The 25,811-nt window shown below is 45.1% G+C and overlaps 1 protein-coding gene across 2 annotated transcripts in view; it reads left to right on the top strand.

Moving 5' to 3' along the window:
* The window catches only part of micu2 (mitochondrial calcium uptake 2), a 736,923-nt gene that overhangs the window by 419,392 nt on the left and 291,720 nt on the right, over window positions 1-25,811 (top strand). For both annotated transcript variants that reach the window (XM_072476850.1, XM_072476849.1), the window contains exon 3: window positions 4,401-4,421. In XM_072476850.1, coding sequence (XP_072332951.1) covers window positions 4,401-4,421 — 21 coding nt within the window. The remainder of the gene's footprint in view (window positions 1-4,400; window positions 4,422-25,811) is intronic.

The following is a 25,811-nucleotide window of genomic DNA, read 5'->3' as shown; positions in this document are numbered from 1 at the left end:
ACCCCATTAATAGATACTTCTATTCATCTCTCCATCCTGCATCTATCCTAGTCACCTCAACTACTCCTTCTGGTAGTGAGCTCTACATTCTAATCTCTCTGAGTAAGGAATTTTCTTCTGAACTCTCTGTTTGAATTATTACTGACTATTTTATATTTATAGCCCATACCTTCCAGTGGAGTGGCAGTTGAGCCAGGTTTCCATCTGGGGGTGGGGTATCAGGTTAGGTCGGGGGAGAAGGTAATGTGGGGAGTCCATTGTGAGCTTGGTTAGTCGGGGTGTAGTGAAAGAGGAAACATCCTCTGGGGGAGCTTGGGGGGAGTCCTGTGAAGGGAGGGGGTAATGGTAATGAGGGGGGTAAAGAGTCCTGTGAGCGTGGCCAGGGGAGTAATGGGAAGATCGGAGGGTAGTGAGGGTGTTCTATGAGGCTTCAAAAATTCAATAAGTTTGATCAAGAATGACCTCCCCTTTTAAAATCTGTACTGACTGTTCTTTATTGTATTTTACATTTCTAAATGCTTTTCTATTACAGCTTTCAGTAAAGATTCATTATTTTTCCTACCAGCAACATTAAGCTAGTTGGCCTGTTGTTTCCTAGACTTGTACTACCACCAGCACTAGCTGTCTGCCAAGTTATTGTGTTGGACTCTATAGGGCCAGTTTAACTCAATTGGCTGGACAGCTCCTTCATGAGGCCAACAGCACAGATTCCATTCCCATACCAGTTAAGGTTATTCATGAAGGCCCTACTTTCTCAACCTTGCCCCTTGCCTGACGTGTGGTGACTCTCAAGTTAAATCAGCACCAGTCAGCTCGACCCCCTCAAAAGGGAAAGAAAGCAGCTGATGGTCATCTGGGACTGTAGCAACGTTACTAGAGAAGGGAAATTGATGGCTTTTACTACAAGCTGACAGCAGAGTCAGATTATTTTCTTTAAAAAAACCACAGACATTAAATGACAATCTGACTTTTGAAAAAGAACATTGCACAGGCAAATGTCGAAGAGGCTGTTAAGACCCGAAGCTGCTGTAGAGGGAATACTATAGAACAGAGCACAATATGAGTTATTCTGTTAATGAAAAATAAGACAACTTATTGAAGTGGAGTCATGTCTCTCATTCATTATTTATATATCATTATATACAACAAGAAGCATGAGTAGGCCATTCAGCCCCTCGAGCCTGCTCTGCTATTTAATAAGATCATGGCTGATCTGATGGTAACCTCAAATCTGCATCCTGCTGACCCCCGATCACCCCTTTGCTTCCCAAAAACCCATCCATCTTTGCCTTAAAAATATTCATATACTCTGCTTCCACCACCTTTTCAGAAAGAGAGTTCCAAAGACTTTCAACACCCCCCCCCCCCCCCCCCCCCCCCCCCACCGAGTGAAAAAAATCACCATCTCAGTTATAAATGGGCAACCCCTTATTTTTAAACATTAACCCTAGTTCTAGATTCTCCCACAAGAGGAAACATCCACATCCACCCTGTCAAGACCCCCTCAGGATCGTATACTACATGTTTGTAGTTTTATCACTCTGCAAATCTGATCATATTTGATATCTTACCATGGAATAAGGTTGCTTAACAATTCACTATTTCTGATACCAACTTTAATTTTGCAAAAATCTTTTGAAACTGAATTCAAATCATTAAACTACTTATGGCGGGAACTACATTCACGTTCTCTTGACTATTAAACCAGGCCTTTGGATTGCTAGTCCAGTACCATAACCACAATGTCACTGTACCCTTTGAAGATCTTGTGTGGCCATCAACCAATAAACGTTTTCAAAGTTGTAGTTAAGACTTATCAATACCGACTGGGGTGTGTGAGCCTATCATTTTCTAACACAACTGTAGTTTGAAGGGAATATTGTTGTACAGATAGCAGCACTTTGTACCTGATATGTAGGATGCAATAAATTGATTAGTTTACTATTAGTCACCACCTGAAAGTGAAAGATAATTTTTTGGCATTATATGCAACGCAATCCAGTGTGTATAATAAGTGTCTTATCAAATGTATTAACTGGTCCAGTCAGAATATTTTTACTGTAGAAGGACTTATTGAGTTACAGTGTACAGATCAACTAATTTAGCAATTGATAGTATAGTAGATCAGGAATACCTTAAATCGTGGTAGATAAGGCAGCACGGCATATAAGACAATCCCATTTTTCCAATCGCAAAAATCAAGTGTATACATATACTTGATGTATAAGTTGACACCCTTTTCAGCTGCACTATGCTATACTCATTAGTAGTCAGCCTCAATTTTACACTCCACAAATATATTTTTAATTTATGGATGTCTTATAACTGGGTGCAAGGGATCAAGTTGATGAAGCAGGCCATGTTGAGAGGATGCACAGGAGTTTAAGACATAGCCACTCTCTGCATCGGATATTGATGACATTTCAAAATAGCGATCACGTGTGCCAGTAGTTCACTTTTATAGTTGGTGTGTAAGTCAGCCCTCTTTTTTTTTGGGAGGGATTTTTCGAAGCCTCAAAGGGCAATTTATACACCAAAGTCAACAGTCCTTGTGTTGAAAGCCTAACGATTAGAGTGCACATTCCCCGGTTATATATGTTGTCTACCTAACTGGAGTTCAGTACATGCTTAGAATTTGTCTAATAACGAACTAGTAACTATCCTCCTTAGGAAGAATAGGTGATTGGGTCTTAATTGAGGTGTGTTGTTTCAGAGTTACACACCTAGTAAGACTAGAACAAAATAAGCCTTTTATGCGATTAATCATTTTTGAAAAAAGTACTTGGAATACTTTTCAATCTGAAAAGGGTGCAAATATAGTAATCAAACAGATCTGCATACTCCAGGGAACTATTGATGATTGATCAGTTTGTCTGGCTTTAAGCAAGACCTGGAAGGGAAGTTCTGTCATCGAGTTTGACATTTTTCCCACTTGGCTCCAGTTAGCACTTTGAATACTTTGCCAAAAATCTGTTGGAGCAAAGTCAATAAATTCTTTTAAAATTGAATATTTTCCCCCAAAATCGTAATTGGATAGTTTCTGGAAAAAATTGAATATTAAAAGGTGTGGGGTTTATGCAGAGGCTAAGACCAGCTGGCTTAAGTGGAGGGAAAGCACCGGCAGTGATTTAATAAGCCTATATCTGTGCTGTATTGCACTATAATTCTTTGCTCATGCTCTAAACGATAGGGTGATTGTAAACGGGCAATTGCCAGTTCTTTGTACTATTTAACCGGTTATGCACCAGTCATGGGAACTATTGAGGATTTCTTCGTTTTGGCCATTGCCAACCGGTGCCCTAGTTTTTTTTCAAATTAGGTAAGAGAAGTGTATTCATTTGGGAAGAAAGTATGCACTCCATAACAACAATCTACCTATTGGTATCTATCAGTCGATTTTTTTGACAATACTTAAACATGTAATAGGTTTCCATGCATTTAAAAAAATTATTTTGTGATATGGACACTGCAAATAAGACCAACATTTATTTCCATCCCTAGTTTCACTGAGAAGGTGATGGTGGGCCACGTTCTTGAACTGCTATTCTTTGTTAATGTGGCTTAATATAACTAAGTGACTTGCTGGGCCTTTCCAGAGAGTAAAAGTCATTAGTAAACAAGTTGGCTTTTTATGACAATCCAAAACTTTATGGTCACTTTTACTGAAACCAGATTTGTATTTCCAGAACTTGTTTTTAAAGAATTCAAATTCTCAAACTCCCATGATAGAATTTGACCTCATCTGGATTATTATTAGTCCATGCCTCCATTTATCATCATTTTTTTGGTTCCTTTGCTGAACTGGTTTCAATTTAACTCGTTAATTTGTATATAAACCTGAACAATTTTTTTAAAGTCTTATGTGCAGAACATTATCTTAAATGCCAAAAACATTTTACCCACTGGATAACCTTCATACACTAGTTTACATAACTATTCAAAGAATTCCATTGGATTAGTGAATCTTGGATTATTACCATTACTCCTTGCAGATTACCCCTTGTGGTCTCTCATGCTCTTTCAGCGAACATTGAAAGATCTACCATATAGAATTCTCTACAGCTTTCTTACATCCACAGATTTTATGCTAAGCAGCCTATAATTTCCAGGTTTATGTCACACACGTATATGCATATTAAGATAATATTAACACATCAGTTAGTCTTTTATATTTCCTGTTGTGTAGAATGGTAGCTTTATATTTAGCACTGCCAATTTAAGAAAGACACCTGTAATGGTAAATAGATTGTTTTCACTCTTCAATTTAAAATATGAATGTATTTGTCATGAGCAGTAATATGTATCAGGTTATTTAATCCGAATGCTGATTCAAAATCCATTTTTTGAAATGGTTTTAAAAGCATTTACTGTACTGATATTGTTCTGTTTTATTTCCGTAGATCATGCCAGCTTGCTTTCAGGTGAGCCTTCTTTGTATATTTAAATGTGCAGATTAATTTGTAAACTACTTGCTCTGCTGGTGTGGTTCATCAGTGTCATGCTGCTTATTCTGACTATTGCAAACTTATTATCTCTCATTCTTCATGAAAGATTTATCAGGTACTGGGATCCTTATGGGGAATGCGTCTAAGAAGGCTTACGTTTTTTTTCTTATACTATGTGTGAGAAGTGGCATATCCCTTCTAAACACCAACAGGTTTTAATCAAGTTTCGGAATGGTCTCCTCTCATTGGGCACGGGACTCCTGTTGAAAATGACTGCAGTAGTGCAGCTAGCCTGTTCTCAGATCAGTGAGAAGCAGATATCCCATTATTATTGGATTTACTTCAATTTTTTTAGCAGTTTCATTTGGCTCCTGTTAAAAGGGCATTAAAAGGCCAGTCCATCTAACCGACTAAGTGTCCATTAACATTCTATATTTACACACTGGACCATAACTTCCGAGTCCCTTAGGGTTGCTTTCACTCTTGAACCAAAAATATGAATGTATTCGTCATGTGCAGTAATCTCATGTGTATCTGGGGGGTACCCCAAAGATGCACTGTCGAATCTCCCCGGATGTTCCCAGGTAAGGTTTGCATGACAATTGCCTGGGAAATTCAGACTTCATTTGGGCAATTTTTCTGCCCTGGAAACCATCTGAAAATGTGATTTAAATCGCAACCTTTGGAGTGTTTCAACTATCATTCAATAATAATTCCTCAGAAAAAGTTAGAAGAAATAAAACCACTTCTAGCTTCTGGGTAACTGTAGCACTGTCTCACCCTGATACCCATGTGATACCTATTGCCTACCCCCACCCCTGCCTGACCTTCCCCATTCCTCACCCCCCCCCCCCCCCCCCCCAACCCTACCTGACCTGCCCTCCCTATCCCACCCTACCCCAGGTCCAACCGGAGCTCCCTATGCCTGGCTCAACCATTCCCCCCCCCCCCCCCCAGCCATTGACACACCAACTTAATAACAAAAGAATTTTGATCAGACTTGACATCAGAGATTCTCAGAATCCGTGGGCACAATCTCAATGCATGCAAAATCCATCCGCTTGCATGGTGTTAAAATCAGGCCATTGGTTCCTTTCTGTTTGATGAGCTGAATAAGTATCTATTTGACTTTAAATTTGACCAGTTTGAAAACTTAATTAAATTTTAATCCAACTTTCGAAGCGACTTGCTTGGGATTACACGTTAGATTTACTTCAAAAGTTTGTATAATAAGAACTTGCTGTTTCCATATGGTTATAAACTTGGCAACCCAAGTTTGCCATCTGCTCTAATGTTGTATCCATGGTAACATTTAACATTTAAAAATCTAGCACTTGTGATTTACTGACACTTGTATACCTGCAGGTGCTTTTCATTGCATTTGTTTCATTGTTTTAAACTTATTTTTCTCTATGATTTGGAAGAGACACCTTGAAGTTTTTGTGAAAATAACATTTATTTGTGTTGCCCTTTGCTCTCAGAATATAGAATGAGCTTTAGGCCTTCATCTGTATTAATTTCCAATTTAATGAAAACCCCAACAGCAATTATTAGTCGTATGATGCATTTAATGTGGTAAAACATCCCAAGCATTTCACAGGAGAGTACCTGAAAAAGATTTAATGCCAAGGCAGAAGTGGACATACGAGGGTCAATGACCAAAAACATGAAACGAAAATCGTTTATTGTCATAAGTAGGCTTCAAATGAAGTTACTGTGAAAATCCCCAAGTCGCCACATTCCGGCGCCTGTTCGGGGAGGCTGAACCCGCGTTGCTGGCCTTGTTCTGCTTTACAAGCCAGCTATTTAGCCCACTGTGCTAAACCAGCTCCAGTCAAAGAAGTAGGTTTTAAAGAAGTCTCAAAGGAGAAAAAGTGACACAAGTGGAAATAGGGAGTGGAAGTGATGATGCAGTCATGTGGTCAGAAGTTGTTTGGCATCAGGTATAACATCAAAGTTAGGAACTGTCCATTCTGGCCTCAGACGCTCGCCAGGGAGAAGGATAGAGACCAAAGCATCCAAACCGTAAATGGAAGTATTAAGTAACAGCAAAGTACATTAATAAAGTCAATCATAACACACTTCATTATAGCTGTTAGAAATCATTCAATCGTGTTTGTGCTTTACCGTTTTTAGGTATTCTGTTCGGGAAAATTAATCTAGAAACGTGCAGAGGGATACAGATTATGTCATTGACTAGCATTTAACAAGAACCACAAATTGACTTGAATTATGTTTTCACTAAATGGCCTATGTTCTGTTTAATTATTTTAGTCGTGGCATTCTTAACGTTGCAGTAAATTTGAAGTGAGTATTGGTAGTTGCACTGTGTTCAGTCTGGGAACGCTTTCCTTTTGAAAAATCATCTGTGTTGAGTGTGGGTGTGCAGGTCACCATGCCTTTATCAGAGTGAAAAATGGCAGGATTGTAGGTGTGGGATTGGAAAGGTGCAGGAATTGCCACTGATGTTGCCGAGAGCATGACTTAACCTTTCAGTTTAAGAATCGAACAATAGTGTGACATCATCTCGAGCATTCATGGACAGCCTTATTAGTTTATTAATTTAGATTTTGAGGTTTTGGGAAAGTAATGTGGCAGAGGATCAGTGCAATTTTCCAGATTCAAAGCAATAGATCACTCACACTGCATTGTATTTTTGTTAAAACGCTGCTATGAAAACATGTTTAGATACATGATCGATTTACCTCGATCAGTAACTTACAATGACATTTTGATATATCATTTGTATGTTGTTTTTTTTTCTGCATTTTCACTTGTAAACTCTTGTTCTTTCCTGTTACCAGTAATAACTGGCTATTTATCATGAATCATCACAGAAAAATCCTTTACTATTCATACCTCACACTAAAGCTCTCACGCGTTTTAGTAAAGTTCAGTAGGAGAATGCTTATGAGGAGAAGCCTGGCACACTGACGTGAACTAATGACCTGACTGCTACCCTGGAAAATATAAGCAAATACAGCTCAGATGAGGATTAAATCTGGGATATCTTGATTAATATAATTCAGTACGGTATCCGTCAGGCAATTACTAGTTGAAACACGGGGGCTTTGTTTTCTGCAACCCCCCAAACACCACCACCAACCGGGCAGCACGGTAGCATTGTGGATAGCACAATTGCTTCACAGCTCCAGGGTCACAGGTTCAATTCCAGCTTGGGTCACTGTCTGTGCGGAGTCTGCACATCCTCCCCGTGTGTGCGTGGGTTTCCTCCGGGTGCTCCGGTTTCCTCCCACAGTCCAAAGATGTGCAGGTTAGGTGGATTGGCCATGATAAATTGCCTTTAGTGTCCAAAATTGCCCTTAGTGTTGGGTGGGATTTATGGGTTATGGGGATAGGGTGGAGGTGTTGACCTTGGGTAGGGTGCTCTTTCCAAGAGCCGGTACAGACTCGATGGGCTGAATGGCCTCCTTCTGCACTGTAAATTCTATGATATCTAACCCCATATGTATATCCCGGCTCAGCCATCTGTGTAATGGCATTTTTATCCCTCCCCTCTTGGCCTCATTACTTATGATGAAGTATCTGGATTCTGCTTGGTGCATTTCCGAAGCCCACACCCATAATTAACAGAGAATTGGTGTGCAGCACTCTGCCATTGACATCAAGGCAGCATTTCACCGAATGTGGAACCAAGGATTCCCAGCAAAACTGGAGTCAATGAAAACCAAGAGGAAAACCCTCCACTGGTTGCAGTCATACCTGGCACAAAGGAAGATCATTGTGATGGTTGGAAGTTAATCATCTCAGCTCCAGATAATCACTGCAGGAGTTCCTCAGGATAGTGTCCTAGGCCCAACCATCTTCAGCTGCTTCATGAATAACCTTCCTTCTATATTACGTCAGAAGTAGTGATGTTCGATTGCACAGTGTCCAACACTATTCACAACTCCTCCGATACTGAAGCAGTCTGTGTTCAAATGGAGCAAGATCTGGACAATATCCAACTTGGGCTGACAAGAGGAAAGTAACATTTGCGCCGCACAAGTGACAGGCGATGGCCATCTTCAACAAGAGAGAATCTAATCATTACCCCTTAACATTCAACGACATTACCGTCACTGAATCCCCCACTATCAGCATCCGAGGGTTTACCATTGACCAGAAACTGAACTGGACTATCAGCATATAAATACTGTGGCTACAAGAGCAAGTCAGAAGCTAGGAACCCTGCGGCGAGTAACTTACCTCCCAACTCCCCAAAACCTGTCCATCATCCACAAGGCACAAGTTATTCACTTCCCCTTATACTGGATTCTTGCAGAAACATCAAATCTATGACAATTACAATTGACTGGCAATGTCCCACATAAGTGATAATGTCCTAGCAAATGCTCTGCTATTAACACCTAACTTACTCGCCTGCCAAATGTCCCAGCAAGTCTCCTGAGATTAATGTTATCCGGGCAAATGCAAAAACCCTTGTGATGCTTCCCTATTTTAAAAAAATCTTTTCAAAATAAATTTAGAATACCCAATTAATTTTTTCCAATTGAGGGGCAATTTAGCATGGCCAATCCACCTAGCCTGCACATCTTTGGGTTGTGGGGGCGAAACCCACGTAAACTCAGGGAGAATGTGCGAACTCCACATGGACAGTGACCGAGAGCCTGGGACCTTGGTGTCGTGACGCAGCAATGCTAACCATTGTGCCACCGTGCTGCCCTCTGCTTCTCCATTTTAATACTCTTTTTGCAGGCAGCTTTGAAAGATCCAGCCCAAGTACATGCACTTATGTCAACACAACTGAAAACCTCAAATGAAATGTGTGCAATTCTTTTTAAAAAATATATATTTATTAAAGTTTTTTAACACAATTTTTCTCCCTTACAAACAATAACCCCCCCACCCCGTAACAAAAAAAAACAAGAAATCGCGCAGAGCAAGATATATACATGGCAAAATGATATATTTACACAGCTTTGTACACTGGCCCTCACCCGTACGTGCCAGTTTCCCCAACCCTTCATGTTATCTCTTGCTCATCCACCCTCTCAGGCAGTCCCCCCCCCCCCCAAGGTTGCTGCTGCTGCTGACCGACCTTCCTCTAACGCTCCGCGAGATAGTCTAGGAACGGTTGCCACCGCCTGTAAAACCCCTGCGCAGACCCTCTCAAGGCGAACTTAATCCTCTCCAACTTTATGAACCCAGCCATATCATTTATCCAGGCCTCCAGGCTGGGGGGCTTCGCCTCCTTCCACATTAGCAAGATCCTTCGCCGGGCTACTAGGGACGCAAAGGCCAGAATGCCGGCCTCTTTCGCCTCCTGCACTCCCGGTTCGTCCACTACTCCAAATATTGCTAGCCCCCAGCTTGGCTTGACCCGGACTTTCACCACTCCTCTCCAGAACCCCTCCAGTGCCAGGCATGACCAAAACATATGGACATAGTTCGCCGGGTTCCCTGAGCACCTTCCACATCTGTCCTCTACCCCAAAGAACCTACTCAACCTCGCCCCCGTCAAGTGCGCTCTGTGGACCACCTTAAATTGTATCAGGCTGAGCCTGGCACACGAGGAGGAGGAATTAACCCTACCTAGGGCATCAGCCCACAGACCTTCCTCGATCTCCTCCCCCAGCTCCTCCTCCCATCTACCCCTCAACTCTTCTACCAGCGCTTCCCCCTCTTCTTTCAACTCCTGGTGTATTTCCGACACCTTGCCCTCCCCGACCCATACACCCAAGATCACCCTATCTTGAACTTCTTGTGCCGGGAGCAACGGGAATTCCCTCACCTGTCGCCTCACAAAAGCCCTCACCTGCATATATCTAAAGGTATTTCCCGGGGGTAACTCGAACTTCTCCTCCAGTGCCCCTAGGCCTGCAAATGTCCCGTCGATGAACAGGTCCCCCATTCTTACAATCCCCGCCCGATGCCAGCTCTGGAACCCCCCGTCCATCTTCCCCGGGACAAACCGGTGGTTACCCCTGATTGGGGACCACACCGATGCTCCCATTGCACCCCGGTGCCGTCTCCACTGGCCCCCAGATCCTTAGTGTTGCGGCCACCACCGGGCTCGTGGTATACTTTGTCGGCGAGAGCGTCACCAACGCCCCCAGGCTCGTTCCTTTACAGGACGCCATCTCCATCCTCTTCCATGCCACCCCCTCTCCCTCCATAACCCACTTGCGGATCATCGCCACATTTGCTGCCCAGTAGTAGCTCCCCAGGTTTGGAAGCGCCAACCCTCCTCGGTCCCTACTGCGTTCCAGGAACCCTCTCCTTACTCTCGGGGTCTTATTCGCCCACACAAACCCCATAATACTCCTGCCTACTCTCTTAAAAAAGGCCTTAGTGATCACGACGGGAAGGCACTGAAACACAAACAGAAACCTCGGAAGGACCACCATTTTGACCGACTGCACTCTACCCGCCAGCGAGAGCGGTAACATGTCCCATCTTTTGAAATCCTCCTCCATTTGCTCCACCAACCTCGTCAGATTCAGTTTATGTAGGGTCCCCGAACTCCTGGCTATCTGGATCCCCAGATACCGAAAGCTCCCCTCCGCCCTCCTCAGCGGTAGGTCCCCTATCCCTCTTTCTTGGTCCCCCACCTGTAATACAAAGAGCTCACTCTTCCTTACAGTGAGCTTATAGCCCGAAAACTCCCCAAACTCCCTTAGAGTCTGCATGACCTCCATCATCCCCTCCATTGGATCCGCCACGTACAGCAACAGGTCATCCGCATATAGCGACACCCGATGCTCTTCTCCCCCTCGGACCACCCCCTTCCATTTATTAGACTCCCTCAATGACATGGCCAATGGTTCGATCGCCAATGCAAACAACAGGGGGGTCAGGGGGCACCCCTGCCTCGTCCCTCGGTACAGTCGAAAGTACTCCGCCCTCCGCCGGTTCGTCTCTACAATTGCCATCGGGGCTCTGTAAAGGAGCTTAACCCAATTGATAAACCCTACCCCGAACCCAAACCTGCGCAGCACCTCCCAGAGGTACTCCCACTCTACTCGGTCAAAGGCCTTCTCCGCGTCCATAGCTGCCACTATCTCCGCCTCTCCCTCCTCCGATGGCATCATTATCACGTTTAAGAGCCTCCGCACATTGGTGTTTAGTTGCCTGCCCTTTACAAATCCCGTCTGGTCCTCGTGGATTACCCCCGGGACACAGTCCCCGATCCTCGTGGCCAGCACTTTTGCCAGCAACTTTGCATCCACATTGAGGAGCCAGATCGGCCTGTACGATCCACATTGCAGTGGGTCCTTGTCCCGCTTTAGGATCAAAGAAATTGTCGCCTCCGACATTGTCGGGGGCAGGGTCCCCTCCTCTCTTGCCTCATTAAAGGTCCTCACCAGTAGCGGGGCCAACAGGTCTGCGTACTTCCTGTAGAACTCCACCGGGAATCCGTCCGGTCCCGGGGCCTTCCCCGCCTGCATGCTCCCCAAACCCTTGCTCAGCTCCTCCAACCCAATTGGTGCCCCCAAACCAGCCACCTCTTGCTCCTCCACCCTCGGGAATCTCAGCTGATCTAGGAATCGTCTCATCTCCTCTTCCCCCGCTGGAGGCTGGGATCTGTACAGCTCTTCATAAAAGGCCTTGAATACCTCGTTTATTTTCGTCGCACTCCGAACCGTGGCTCCCCTTCCATCTTTGACTCCCCCTATTTCCCTCGCTGCCATCCTCTTACGGAGCTGGTGTGCCAGCATCCGACTAGCCTTTTCCCCATACTCGTAGGTCGCCCCCTGCGCTTTCCTCCACTGTGCCTCCGCCTTCCCTGTGGTCAACAGGTCAAACTCCGTCTGGAGCCGTCGTCTTTCCCCAAGTAATCTTTCCTCCGGGGCCTCTGCGTATCTCCTGTCCACTCTCAAAATCTCCCCCACTAACCTCTCCTTTTCCATACCCTCTGTCTTCTCCCTATGAGCCCTAATGGAAATTAGCTCTCCCCTGATCACCGCCTTCAACGCCTCCCATACCACCCCCACCTGCACCTCCCCGTTGTCGTTGGCCTCCAAGTACCTTTCGATACACCCCCTCACCTTCCCACACACCACCTCGTCCACCAACAGTCCCACATCCAGCCGCCACAATAGGCGTTGGTCCCTCTCCTCTCCCAGCTCCAGTTCCACCCAGTGCGGGGCATGGTCCGAAACGGCTATAGCCGAATACTCCGTCCCCTCCACCCTCGGGATGAGCGCCCTACCCAGAACAAAGAAATCTATCCGGGAGTAGGCTTTGTGTACATGGGAGAAGAAAGAAAATTCCCTGGCCTGCGGCCTTGCAAACCACCATGGGTCCACTCCCCCCCCATCTGATCCATAAACCCCCTAAGTACCTTGGCCGCCGCCGGCCACTTTCCAGTCCTTGATTTGGAGCGGTCTAGTGCTGGCTCCAACACTGTATTGAAGTCCCCTCCCATCATCAGGCCTCCTATCTCCAGGTCCGGAATGCGCCCCAACATGCGCTTCATGAATCCTGCATCATCCCAGTTCGGGGCGTATACGTTTACCAACACCACCCACATCCCTTGCAGCCTACCGCTCACCATTGCATATCGCCCTCCATTGTCCGCTACAATAGTCTTGGCCTCAAATGACACCCGCTTTCCCACCAATATTGCCACCCCTCTATTCTTCGCGTCCAGTCCCGAGTGGAATACCTGTCCGACCCATCCCTTTCTTAGCCTGACCTGGTCCGCCACCTTCAGGTGTGTCTCTTGGAGCATGGCCACGTCCGCCTTCAGTCCCTTTAAGTGCGCGAACACTCGAGCCCTCTTCACCGGCCCATTCAGGCCCCTCACATTCCACGTTATCAGCCGGATTGGAGGGGCTCCCATTCCATGTTATCAGCCGGATTGGAGGGGCTCCCACCCCCCCCCCCCCCCCACGCCCCGCCGACTAGCCATCTCCTTTTCTGGGCCAGTCCCGTGTCCACGCCTCCCTCACCCTCCAGTCCCCCAGAGGGGGGATCCCTGTCCCGACCACCTCTTCTGTGTCCCATTCCCTTTCGGCCAGTGCAGCAGCAACCCTATTTCCCCCCCCTCCCCTCCCCCCCCGCTAGACCCCTGTCTAGCTTTTTTGCTCCCCCCATGTCACTCCCGTAAGTCAGCTGACGCCTGCTGACCCCGGCTTCCCCCGCTGTCCCATTGACCTCCCCGCGTGGGAGTCTCCCAATCCATATGCATTCCTTCGTTCCCCTTCCCGCCTTTCTTCCCGCGCTTTCCAAAGCCCGCTCCGCCCTCTCTGGCGCAGCTCCTGTCGCGGCCTTGTCTCTCTCCCCCAGCCCATGTAACATTTCCTGCGCGTGATTGACCCCCTATATACAACAACCATCACACATCAAACCTCAAACATCCCCCCTACCCTCACAAACCCTCAGTTAGAGTCCAACTTTTCGGCTTGTACAAAGGTCCACGCCTCTTCCGGCGTTTCGAAGTAATAGTGTTGGCCCTTGTATGTGACCCACAGTCGCACTGGCTGCAGCATTCCGAATTTCACTTCTTTCCGGTACAACGCCGCTTTGGCCCGGTTGAAACCCGCTCTCTGCTTTGCAACCTCCGTGCTCCAGTCCGGGTATATTCGGATCTCTGCATTGTCCCACTTACTGCTCCGCTCCTTCTTGGCCCATCTCAGGACCCACTCTCTGTCCGTGAACCGGTGGAACCTCACCACCATCGGCCTTGGCGGCTCATTTGCCTGGGGCTTCTTCGCCAGCACCCGATGTGCCCTGTCCAACTCCAGCGGCCTCGAAGGGGCCTTCGTGCCCATCATCGCCTCAAGCATCGTGCTCGCGTATGCCCCGGCATCAGCCCCCTCCACTCCCTCAGGGAGACCCAGGATTCGCAGATTCTTTCTCCTCGACCTGTTCTCCAGGTCTTCGAGTCTTCCCGCCCACCTCTTGTGTAGCGCCTCGTTCTGCTCCACTCTCACCGCCAGGCCCACAAGCTCGTCCTCGTTCTGACTGACTCTTTTCTGTACCTCCTGGATCTTAGCTTCGTGGACCTTCTGGGTGATCCCGAGTCCTTCAATTGCCGAAAGCATAGGCGCCAACATCTCCTTGCGCATCTCCTCGCGCTGCTCCTTGAAGCAGCGCTTGATGAACTCATGCAGCTCCCCTTTGTCCCTGGCCGCTGCCATTTTGTTTTCTTTCCCTCGCTTCTCCCGTTGCTCCAATGCCACTCCTTTGGCCGTTACACTTCTGGTCCGTTTAAAAAGTCTATGGAAACTCCTGAAAAAGGTCTGAGAGTCAGTTCCAGACGGGAGCTGCCGAATGCGCGACCTACTCCTCCATGGCCGCCACCGGAAGCCTCGTCCCTGCTTCTTCAATGGCCCTGGTAGATCCTTTCACAGTTGTTCCCTCTGCTGCTAGAATTCACCTTTGATAGAGTCAAGTCAGATTGCAGTTTTAAGCTTGCCCTTCCCCCGCCTGCATGCTGGAAGAGGCCTTTGTCTAAACCTGCAGCCAAAGCCAAATCCTTTACTGTTTCTGCCGGGTCTGGCAGCCAAAAGACATAACATTCCTGGGGGACACTGTCAGGGGAATGCTGCAGTCTTCTTGCCACACCGGGAAATGTCAAACAAATGCCGTGGGGGCCCTGTAAAAGAGCCCAAAAGTCCGTTCCAAGTGGGAGCTACCGAATATGCGACCTAGCTCTGCATAGCCGCACCCGGAAGTCAAAATGTGTGCAATTCTTGACCAGTAGGAAGAGTGTTCCTGGCTTCCCCACAATAATCAAACCTTGGCTTGTACCTGATATTTACAATTCTTGACCAATGGGAAGTGTGTTCCGTGCTTCCCCACAACCTTAACTTATACCGCAGCTCTAACCTTAACTTATACCATTTTGACTGCAGACCGTTATGCAGACCATTCTTCTAGTCGATCAATAGTGCAGTCTTGGTATCTGTTTTCTGCTAATATTAGACGCACAGGAGCCCAAATGTGAAAAATGTGCCCCTGATATAACTCTGCAAGTTCTTTCTTAAAGCTACATTACAGTATTTTGGCACTTAAAGAGATGCCAATTTCAAGACTTACTTAACAACATTCCAATAATATATACAGATTAACACTTTTCATCACTAAGCTTATATACAAGTCAGTTTGAAATCTGAAGCATTACCAATTGCACAGATACCAATTGCCAACGAGGTGAAGAGAACTTAGGCTAGTGGAATGGGTGGATAAGTTGCAGATAAAATTAAATGCAGGGAAGTGTGACGTTATGCACTTTGGTAGAAACGTCAAGGCGAGGCAATATAAATTAAAGGGTAGAATACTGAGTAGGGTGCAGAGGCAGAGGGACCTGGGATATAGGTGCACATGTCATTAAAGGAGGCTGGGCAGGTTGAGCAAGTAATTAATAGATGATAGGTTAAATAGGAACATGGAATACAAAAGCAAGGAAGTTATGATGTACCTGTATACCCTGGTTTGCCCTCAACTGAAGTATTGTGTCCAATTCTGAGCACCAAACTTTAGGATGGATGTGAAGGTATTTGTGATGAAGCAGAAAAGATTTTCAAGAATAGTTCCAGAATTGAGGAGCTTCAGTTATGTGAACAGAATGATGAATCTGGGGCTGTTCTCCTCGGAGAACAAAAGATTGAGAAGATTTCCTCAAAGTGTTTAAAATCATGAGGGGTCTGGAAAGAGTAGATATGGAGAAACTGTTGTCATTGGTGGAAGGGTGGAGAACCAGAGGACATTGATTTCAAGTAATTGACAAAAGAAGTAACGGTGGCATGAGAAAATACTTTTTATGCAGCGCATGTTTAGCATCTGGAATGCTCTGCTTGAGAGTGTGGTGGAGGCAGATTCAATCGAGGGATTCAAAAGAGAATTGGTTAATTATCTGAAGTAAGTAATCATAGAAACTATAGAATTTGCAGTGGAGAAGGAGGCCATTTGGCCCTTCGAGTCTGCACCAGCCCTTAGAAAGAGCACCCTACTTAAGCCCATGCCTCCACCCTATCCTCGTAACCCAGTAACCTCACCTACCCTTTTGGACACTAAGGAGCTATGTATCATGGCCAATCCACCTAACCTGCACATCTTTGGATTGTGGGAGGAAACTGGAGCACCCGGAGGAGGAAACCCACGCAGACACGGGGAGAAAGTGCAAACTCCACATAGACAGTCACGCGAGGCCAGAATTGAATACGGGCCCCTGGAGCTGTGAGGCAGCAGTGCTAACCACTATGCCACCTTGCTGCACTGTAATATAAGGCAAAGACCTACAATGAGACTTGGGGAGCTGTTTTACCGGAGAGTCAATGTATTGCATCACCACCGCTTACTAAAGGCCTTGTAACCGCCCTCTTAATTATTTATGTTAGGACTCTGGTCCTACCCCAGTTCATGTGAAGTCAGTTCCAACGCACAGTCTTTCCCATCTCAGTACTGTACTGGACGCTGATTCCATGAAATGGTACCCCTCCAATGCAGTCCATATGTTCACCTCCTTAATCTGTTCATCGCTGAATTTAACTGAATTTAAGGGCCGCACGGTAGCACAAGTGGCTTGCACTGTGGCTTCACAGCGCCAGGGTCCCAGGTTGGATTTCCCGCTGGCTCATTGTCTGTGCTGAGTCTGCATGTTCTCCCCATGTCTGCTTGGGTTTCCTCCGGGTGCTCCGGTTTCCACCTACAGTCCAAAGACGTGCAGGTTAGGTGGATCGGACATGCTAAAATTGCCCTTAGTGTCCAAAATAAAAGTTAGGAGGGGTTATAGGGTTACGGGGATAGGGTGGAAGTGAGGGCTTAAGTGGGTCGGTGCAGACGCGATGGACCGAATGGCCTCCTTAGACATAGACATAGAACATACAGTGCAGAAGGAAGCCATTCAGCCCATCGAGTCTGCACCGACCCACTTAAGCCCTCACTTCCCCCCTATCCCCGTAACCCAGTAACCCCTCCTAACTGCACTATATGTTCTATGTTGTTAGGTTAATAATCTAGAAATTATAATGCTTCCAGACTTGTCCCTTAATTTAACTCCTAGTTCCTGGTACTCCCCAAACAGGACCTTTAGTGTCCCCTTTCCAATGTTGTCAGTCCCTAACTGCATGTGTTGGAGCATCTCCAACTCTCACGCTCCAGCTCAATGGCTCTGGGTCAGGGCAGGTCGAGATATCCATTGCAGATGTGGAGCACAACGACGGGATCCTCCCACTCCAACTCCAATATCCTTTCGAGCTGATTCAAGATGTCCTCCCTGGCAGGAAGTAGGCACCAAGCCATGCAGGACTGTTTATAAAGGTTGCTCTTTGTTCCCATGATTATTGAATCCTTTACAACTACTACATTAAGATTCCCCTCCTTTCTTTGGACAGCCTCCTGCTACAAGATGTTGTGGTCTGCATTCTAGCTGCCCTGACAGTCTCTATCCTAACCTAGCAAGTCCATTGTAGTGGTTGGATTGGATCGGTTTCGGTGGTTCCCCATTCCCCCTCTCCCTCTCTCTCTCATCAAGGTTCCCCTTATTCTGGGCACTATTGGTCACACTTAACCCAATCTGAACTTGTAAGGTATATCAACCTCTGGAGCGAACTGTTTAGGTAGTGTTTGCTGTCCTTTTGTGTCAGAGTGTCTCCAACTCAAACTCTAGCTCAGTGATTCTGAGCTGGAGAGACTTGTGATAGAACCGTTTACTGTAGATTTGTTCGCTTGGGGACATCTTGCATTCCACAAACTCCAAAACACTGGAATCCAGGTGCACAACTTTCTCTACCTTACCTTAATCTAAGTTATTCGATTTATTTATATCTAGTTTTTAGTCTGACCTTTGTTTTTTTTTGGTTCTTTTTTCTACACACGATCTTGTACTAAACTACGAAATATTTACTGCCTCAACTTCTAGTACAAGTAACTGGAGACTCACAAAAAAGCACCTCCCATTATAATCCATATTGACAGATGGTGAAGAATAGAACTGGAGCCAAACGTTAGACACTTTTATAAGCATTTATTTACAGCGATGCCAATGACAAACATGCACCTCCTAACCCAACAACCATGTTTCAGTCTGTTCCTATTTATAGATTCAGAAGTGAGTCCCCAGTTAATGCCCACCCTCTGAATATAATTAGTACAATTAATATGCAATGAGATCTTCCCTCTCTGCACTGAATTCACACTTGCACCAAATTCCAGACTTTGGCACTCTGTCAACCCTCGCCTCAGTTCTGCGATAGCTGTACCTCCCTCTCTATACTGTCTATTGACATTTCTATCTGTCTGTCTCTCTCTTTATCCTTCTATTTCTTCTAAAGATGACACTATTGAGTGGCTCAAACACATTACTGTCATAATATGCACCCATGCATATCATGAGGTAAAGACAGGCAGTGACAGACACCCAGGTTAGCCAATCAACACACAGGACAGAACGCAAACAATCACCAGACAGAACACTAGGGGGGGCGGCTTCCTACTATAAAACACACGAGGCATCAGCATTCCACCTCTTTCCACTGGTGACAACTGTAGTGACAGTCAGGGTGTATATATCAGTCAGCACCTTCTACACGTGGATCAGAGCTAGTCTGGTCCAGTTAGTTAGAGTTAGTACACTTAGAGTAGTAGAGTGTCAACCCACAGCCAGCTGTGTGCATTGTTACAGAAGTTCAATAAATCGTATTGAACCAACGCCTAAGTTTGGTGTATGCTTTACAGTCCAACTGCATCCTGTTGCAGTCCGTGTTACCCCAGGGTGAATAACACAATTACCTCTCATTAATTTAGGATTAAGCCATTAAGCATGATTCACTGAAGCCATGTCCCAATGCAAGGAAATACTTGATTTTGTTTAATTATTTTCTTCAATGGCTAATAATTATTAGTTGGAAATTTCAGCAGACATTGATTCATGTACATTTGAAATAGAGTACAAGACAAAGATTGCTCAAAATGCATACTGAAAGCATGCAATGCATTTTACAAGTAGATGGATATTTTCCATCAGTAATGACTAAATGTTGCAAAAGTGGCAAATGCTTTGCGCTAACGCAGACTTTGAGGGTTAGAGCACATTGTTACTTCTCTATCACAAGCTTAATTCTTGTTAACCAATCACTCTAAATGCATATGTATTGTTTTGTAAGTGATAGCCAGTAATGAAAATTTACTTCCAACCACAAGAGACAACTAATGGAAGTTGAAGTTCAATCTCACAAAGCACAGTCCAGCTAGCTTTTCCAAAATGCTGACTCCATTTCCAGTGTGTTTTAGGTATTCATGCCAGTTATTACCAGTTGATATAATCTTTTAAAAACATTAAACCAAAGGGCACTGTTTGCCTGTGGAATCTAAAACAAAGTTGAAGCTAAAGCCCCACTTTGATCTCTTTTGTGCATGATTCAACTTGTTCCAGCATGTTTGAACATGTATTCAAAAGCTCCAAAGCTATCTGATGCAGTCCCAGTTTAATAAATGGCGCATGCTGCAGCATAGCCACTTCCTGCTTACTTTCTGAGTTGGAAGAAAAAAGTCCATCAGTAAGTGCTCACTTTAAGTCATTTTCAATTTAACGCTAGTCAGTTAATGGGACGGGTATTTACATTTAGCATTGGGAGATTTGTTTTAACATTGTTTTGTGCCACGTTTGTTGTAAGGGCACATGATTTGATCAGTACAATTTTGGAGCAGTCTCTCCCACTCCCCAACCCTCCTGGTCGCAGCCTCTCGAACTTGCAGATTACCTCTGCAACTTGAAGCTGTTCTCACCCTGTAGGTTGCTTCCTGCCTCTTGCTGCTCATCTTCAGAGCCCCCACTGTGAGCAAGGGTTTGGGTAAGGAAAGTAGTGAGCAGGAGAGCTAGTCAGTGTGAGGGTTGGGGGAGCAAGATCGGTGGTGAGCGGAGGCTCGGAGAGTGGAAAGGCGAGGAGCAGAAGTGGTTGCAAGCGGGAGAGATGGCGAGCTAGAAATATTTAGAAAGAGTTAGCATATTTCTTTAATATTTTTAAATGTATTATATTTTTAATTTTTTTAAATAAATAGCGTAAGTTAGAAATGTGCAGTATTTAAACTTGCAGGCTTTAATGTTTATATTTATTTTTCTGATGGGAAGGTCCTCGAGAACCTCACCAAAGCTTTTATATTGGTTGTAATGAGAAAAGCTGAATGGCTTAAAATTGTTTCACTTAAAGTTGCATTTTTCAGGAATGCAACAATTTGTTAAGCATGGGATTATTGTAGTTCAAAGGCAAAATGCATGTCTATCTGCAGAGCTTAGAAAAAACTGAAGCATAAATAAATTACAACAGGTGCAGAACAAGTTATTGTCATCAGGATTTATGCTGGAGGTGCTTGGGCAGATTTGGTGTTTCAACTGATCAACTGTGACTTGTCCACTTGAGTTGGGAGCGGAGATTTTCCAGTCTTACACGATTGCTGGAGTGGCTGGTCTGCAGATCACTGCCAAGTTTCCAGGGTCAGCCTCATGTAAATTCTTTGAACAAGTTCCTGACTCTCTTCTGTATTTGGGAACTTAGCATTGAAGGGAGGATGGGAAATGGCTGTCGCTGCTGTGGGGACAGAGGTTTAAAGGTATAGATTCAAACTTTTTAAAAGTTTGCTGGTTCTAATGAAGTGTAAATTCTACCAATGTAGAACTGCCAATGTATTGCCCCACATTAAATTGACCCTGCTTCCGTGTTGAAATTCTCCCCAATATTGCCCCCTTCTGAGCAACATTGGACCCGTGTTGTTTGCAAGTGTTCCCAATGTCGAACATTACTCTAAAATGAAATCAAAATATCAAAATGCTCGAAATCTGAAATAAAAACAGAAAATGCTGGCTATACTCAATAAGTCAAGGTCGAATCTGTTGAGAGAGACTCCAAGTTAACATCCCAGGTCAGTGATCCTTCATCAAAACAGAAATGTCATCAACGTGAAACTTAAACTCGGTTTCTCCCACATAGCTGCCGCCTGATTTGCTGAGTATTTCCACCTTTTTAAAAAAATTCAACATTGCTATTATAGATATGGTGGAAAACTGAATGACCACACTAGTCTGTTATTATCTGTTGTTTGGGCTGCCTGTATATGGGCAGCATTTACCAAGAGAAAAAAGGAAGGAATTCCTAAAGTTGATCTTCTAGGTAATTTGCCTTGTAAATGGAGGTAAAAAATTGTTGCAGCCTTTCCAAAGCTGCAAGGGGCGACAAATAGAACATACAGTGCAGAAGGAGGCCATTCGGTCCATCGAGTCTGCACCGACCCACTTAAGCCCTCTGGCTTAAGTGGGTCGGCAAAATGGCTGGCAAAAACCGCCACAACCAAACTCAATGTGGAATGTGAAAAAAATTGATGAAGTGATGCATCACCCGAACTTGTTTTTGATGGTTGGTGAAGTGATAGCCCGAGGTGACTACAAGCACACTTGACCTGTTCAGTGTTCCTGGGTACCTTCTCCAGAGCCACAGGGGCATCGCATGCCTGGCAGGAAGTGGCAGTCAGCATCAATTCTGTGTATACTTCTCACACAATCCGGAAACAAATGTGGATGAAGTTGCCCCACATGAAGGAAACTGCTATGGTAAGATTACCCAAAAATAGCATTTATCAGAGAGACGGCCCAAAGTGTTGCCTGTCAACCTATTGCCAGTTACAGTTGTTCAGGTCAGACTTGCTTCCAGTATGTCATTGCTTACCTTGCCCCACCCTCTCCAGCATCACGCACATTCAAGCTGCAACCTACAGTTGAAAAAGTCAGTACACCCAGTTCTTTGAAAGGCTTTTTACTTAAAATGATATCATCAAGCATCGTTGCATGATAAAAACGTCACACAAGATGGAATACAGGGCAGACGTAGGTCTTTCACTGCGTAAGTATTTGTTCAGCTTTCAATTTCTAAAGACAGTCCCTCTCTGCCTTAACGATCAGATGGTACATGATGCAAGGGGGCAAATACAAATTGTTATGTTTGCCATTTCCCATATTAACTGCTGACCACTTTTCACACCATTTTCTTTGATCATAGATCATAGAATTTACAGTGCAGAAGGAGGCCATTCGGCCCATCGAATCTGCACCGGCTCTTGGAAAGAGCACCATACCCAAGGTCAACACCTCCACACCTTATCCCCATAACCCAGTAACCCCACCCAGCACTAAGGGCAATTTTGGACACTATGGGCAATTTAGTATGGCCAATCCACCTGATATCAGCACCTACAGTGTTGCTCCTAACTAGATCCAAAATATAATAGGAAACCTGGTTTGGAACTTTCCAGAAAATCCACCTGTTTACCTACGTTTTTGCCTGTTGCGCAGCGTATTTTTAAGCCTGGAAATGAGTAATGACAATTAGATGGGTCTTGCTCGACGTACTCGTATAACATTCCTTTGTTTGCTATTTACCCATTTAAAATGAACATGGTAATGTCGGCATGAAAATAGAAGACATAGGTGGTAATGTTGGCCCTCCAGCATTATCACCAGAAGTCATTCCAAGGCTTACCTTTCTTTCATGTAACAGCACTGGTGGCAATAGCTTCGAAGGTGCTTGAGTTTTATCGAGGACATGGATTGCCTTTTCGGGAAGACCTGCAGCATCAAGGCCTGCAGATCCAGAATTACATATCCAAGTACAGAAATCAATTCAGCTTTGTAAAAAGTCAGTTACTTGAGGTATTTGAAAATCTTGGTTTAAAATTATTTCATTTCAGCTGCTTCTTGTTGTCATGCATGCTTGCTGATTAGCATGAGCACAGGGGCTGTTTAGCACACAGGGGCTGTTTAGCACAGGGCTAAATCGCTGGCTTTGAAAACAGACCAAGGCAGGCCAGTAGCACGGTTCAATTCCCGTAACAGCCTCCCTGAACAGGCGCCGGAATGTGGCGACCAGGGGCTTTTCACAGTAACTTCATTTGAAGCCTACTTGTGACAATAAGCGATTTTCATTTCATTTTCATTACATTTCATTTTTCATTTCATCTGGTCAGTGTAATTCTGAGGTGGGAGCTGAGAGTGCAAGGGTACACAGATCTTGTAAGATCTTTTTGTGGGTGAATATTTTCGAGGATTTTTCTGCAGGGCACAGACGATTTATATATTCCAGCAATCAATCTTTGCTTTGCTATCTCTTACAAGTTTCTCACTTCACAGAATACATCCACTGATCTCCTCCTCTTGTAAACCAGTAAACCAATCCCTTCCCCACCTTTTTTTCCCCATAACCTCTCATTCACAATGAGAATCACAGGACATTCACAGTTTCTGCTGTCATGGAGCTGCCCTTACCAGCATGCAGCAAGACCTGGACAGCATCCAGACTGGATGTCCTGCAGCAAATGGTTTATATCTTGCCGATTCAAAACTTCTCCAACTTCCACAAGGCCCAAGTCAGAAATGTGCCATAATGCTGAATAGAGACAATGATCATGGGCAGCACGGTAGGAGAATGGTTAGCACTGTTGCTTCACAGCTCCAGTGTCCCAGGATTGGGTCACTGTCTGTGTGGAGTCTGCGTGGGTTTCCTCCGGGTGCTCCGGTTTCCTCCCACAAGTCCCGAAAGAAGTGCTGTTCGTTAATTAATTAATGTGGCGACTAGGGGCTTTTCACAGTAACTTCATTGCAGTTTTAATGTAAGCCTACTTGTGACAATAAAGATTATTATTATATTATAACTGGCTTTGCAGATGATATCACCGAAGGGCTGCATATAGATGCGATGCATAGGAAGGGACTAAGGAGATATCCTTGGGGGGGCACAAGAAGTAATAGGAATGTGCAGGAATAAAGCCATTGATGGCGAACCCCTGTTTCTGATTATATAGATAAGAATGGAACCAAGCGAGTGCAGTCCCGTCCGAATGGATTACAGCGGGGAAGCATTGTAGGGGATGGTGCAATCAACTGTGTTAAAGGCTGCAGACAAGCTAAGAATCATGGAATAGAATCTTAGAATCCCTACAGTGCAGAAGGAGGCCATTCGGCCCATCAGGTCTGCACCGGCGCTCTGAAAGAACACCCTACCTAGGCCCAAACCCCCACCCTATCCCCGTAACCCATCCTGGCGCTGTGCTGACCGCTGTGCCACCGTGCCACCCCCAAAGAAGGACAAGGAAGGATTGTTTGCCTTTGTCACAGTCACATAGCATGTCATTTGTGATTTTGATAAGATTTGTTTTGGCATTGTAGATGAGGTGGAAGCCTGATTGATGGATTCAAACATGGAGTTTGGAAAAGATGGGCACAAATTTGTGAGGCATTAACACATTAAGGGTGTTTTGGGAGGAAGGAAACATTACAGAGGGGATAGATTTGAAAGAGAGAAGGACAGAACCTGAGGCGAGAGAACTATTAATGTCTACAAACATGGGAGCCAGAAAGGGAAGTTAGGTGGTCAGTAATTAAATGGGAAAATAGCCAAGAGAGCAGGAGGTGAGTCTCATGGACAAGATTAACTTTGCAAGGAGGTATGAGGGAGGGCGGTACGTGGCGCGGTGGTTAGCACTGGGACTACGGCGCTGAGGACCCGGGTTTGAATCCCGGCCCTGGGTCACTGTCCGTGTGGAGTTTGCACATTCCCCCCGTGTCTGCGTGGGTTCACCCCCACAACCCAAAGATGTGCAGGTTAGGTGGATTGACCATGCTAAATTGCCCCTTAATTAGAAAAAAATGATTGGGTACTCTAAATTTATAAAAAAGAAAAAAAAGTAGGTATGAGGGGAGATAAGAGAGAAACAGAGAAGAAAACTTGTTCAGGGCAATAGTGAGGAAGCTTGACCAAACAGTTATGGGGAGGGAGGGAAGCAGCAGAGACAACTGATTGGATGGTCTCAACCTTGATGATAAAGTAACTGAAGAGCTCCTTGAACTTGTAGTTGGAGGTGGGGGTGGAGGCAGCTGTTGAGAAACAAACCAGAACAACACTCGTAAGCAACAATATTCATCACAAAATGGATTTCTTGATGTGCATCTTGCCACTGGACTCAACTATCCACCTGTTTTACTACCAGCGCACCATGGCTGTTTGTACAATGTACAGGATGCCTTGCAACTCTGCCCCTCAGTTCTGCAACCTCTACCTCTGCGAAAGAGAAAAGCATCAGTGTCATCGGAAAATCATCATCTCCTAGTTCCCCTCCAAGTCATGCACCATCCTGACTTGAACATGTACGTTGTTCCTTCATCATTGTTGGGTCACAATCTTGGAATTCCATACCTAATGACATTCTTAAATACACCATAATCACAAGGACTGCAACAATTAAAGGAAAAGATCTACTACCATCTTCTTATGAGGTAAAGGAATAGGAATCAAATCTAACTTTGCCCCTGTTGCCCACAACTTTTGAAAAACCTTGCTAGCATTATAGAAAGGGCAATTGGAATATTAAAATCAAGATTCCATTGTATAAGTTCTAAGTTTTATTTTCTTT

Source organism: Scyliorhinus torazame, chromosome 15, assembly GCF_047496885.1.
Source record: "Scyliorhinus torazame isolate Kashiwa2021f chromosome 15, sScyTor2.1, whole genome shotgun sequence".
Classification (NCBI taxonomy): Eukaryota; Metazoa; Chordata; class Chondrichthyes; order Carcharhiniformes; family Scyliorhinidae; genus Scyliorhinus; species Scyliorhinus torazame.
Note: the sequence above shows the minus strand (reverse complement) of the source record. Positions and strands in the feature narration are given on the sequence as shown.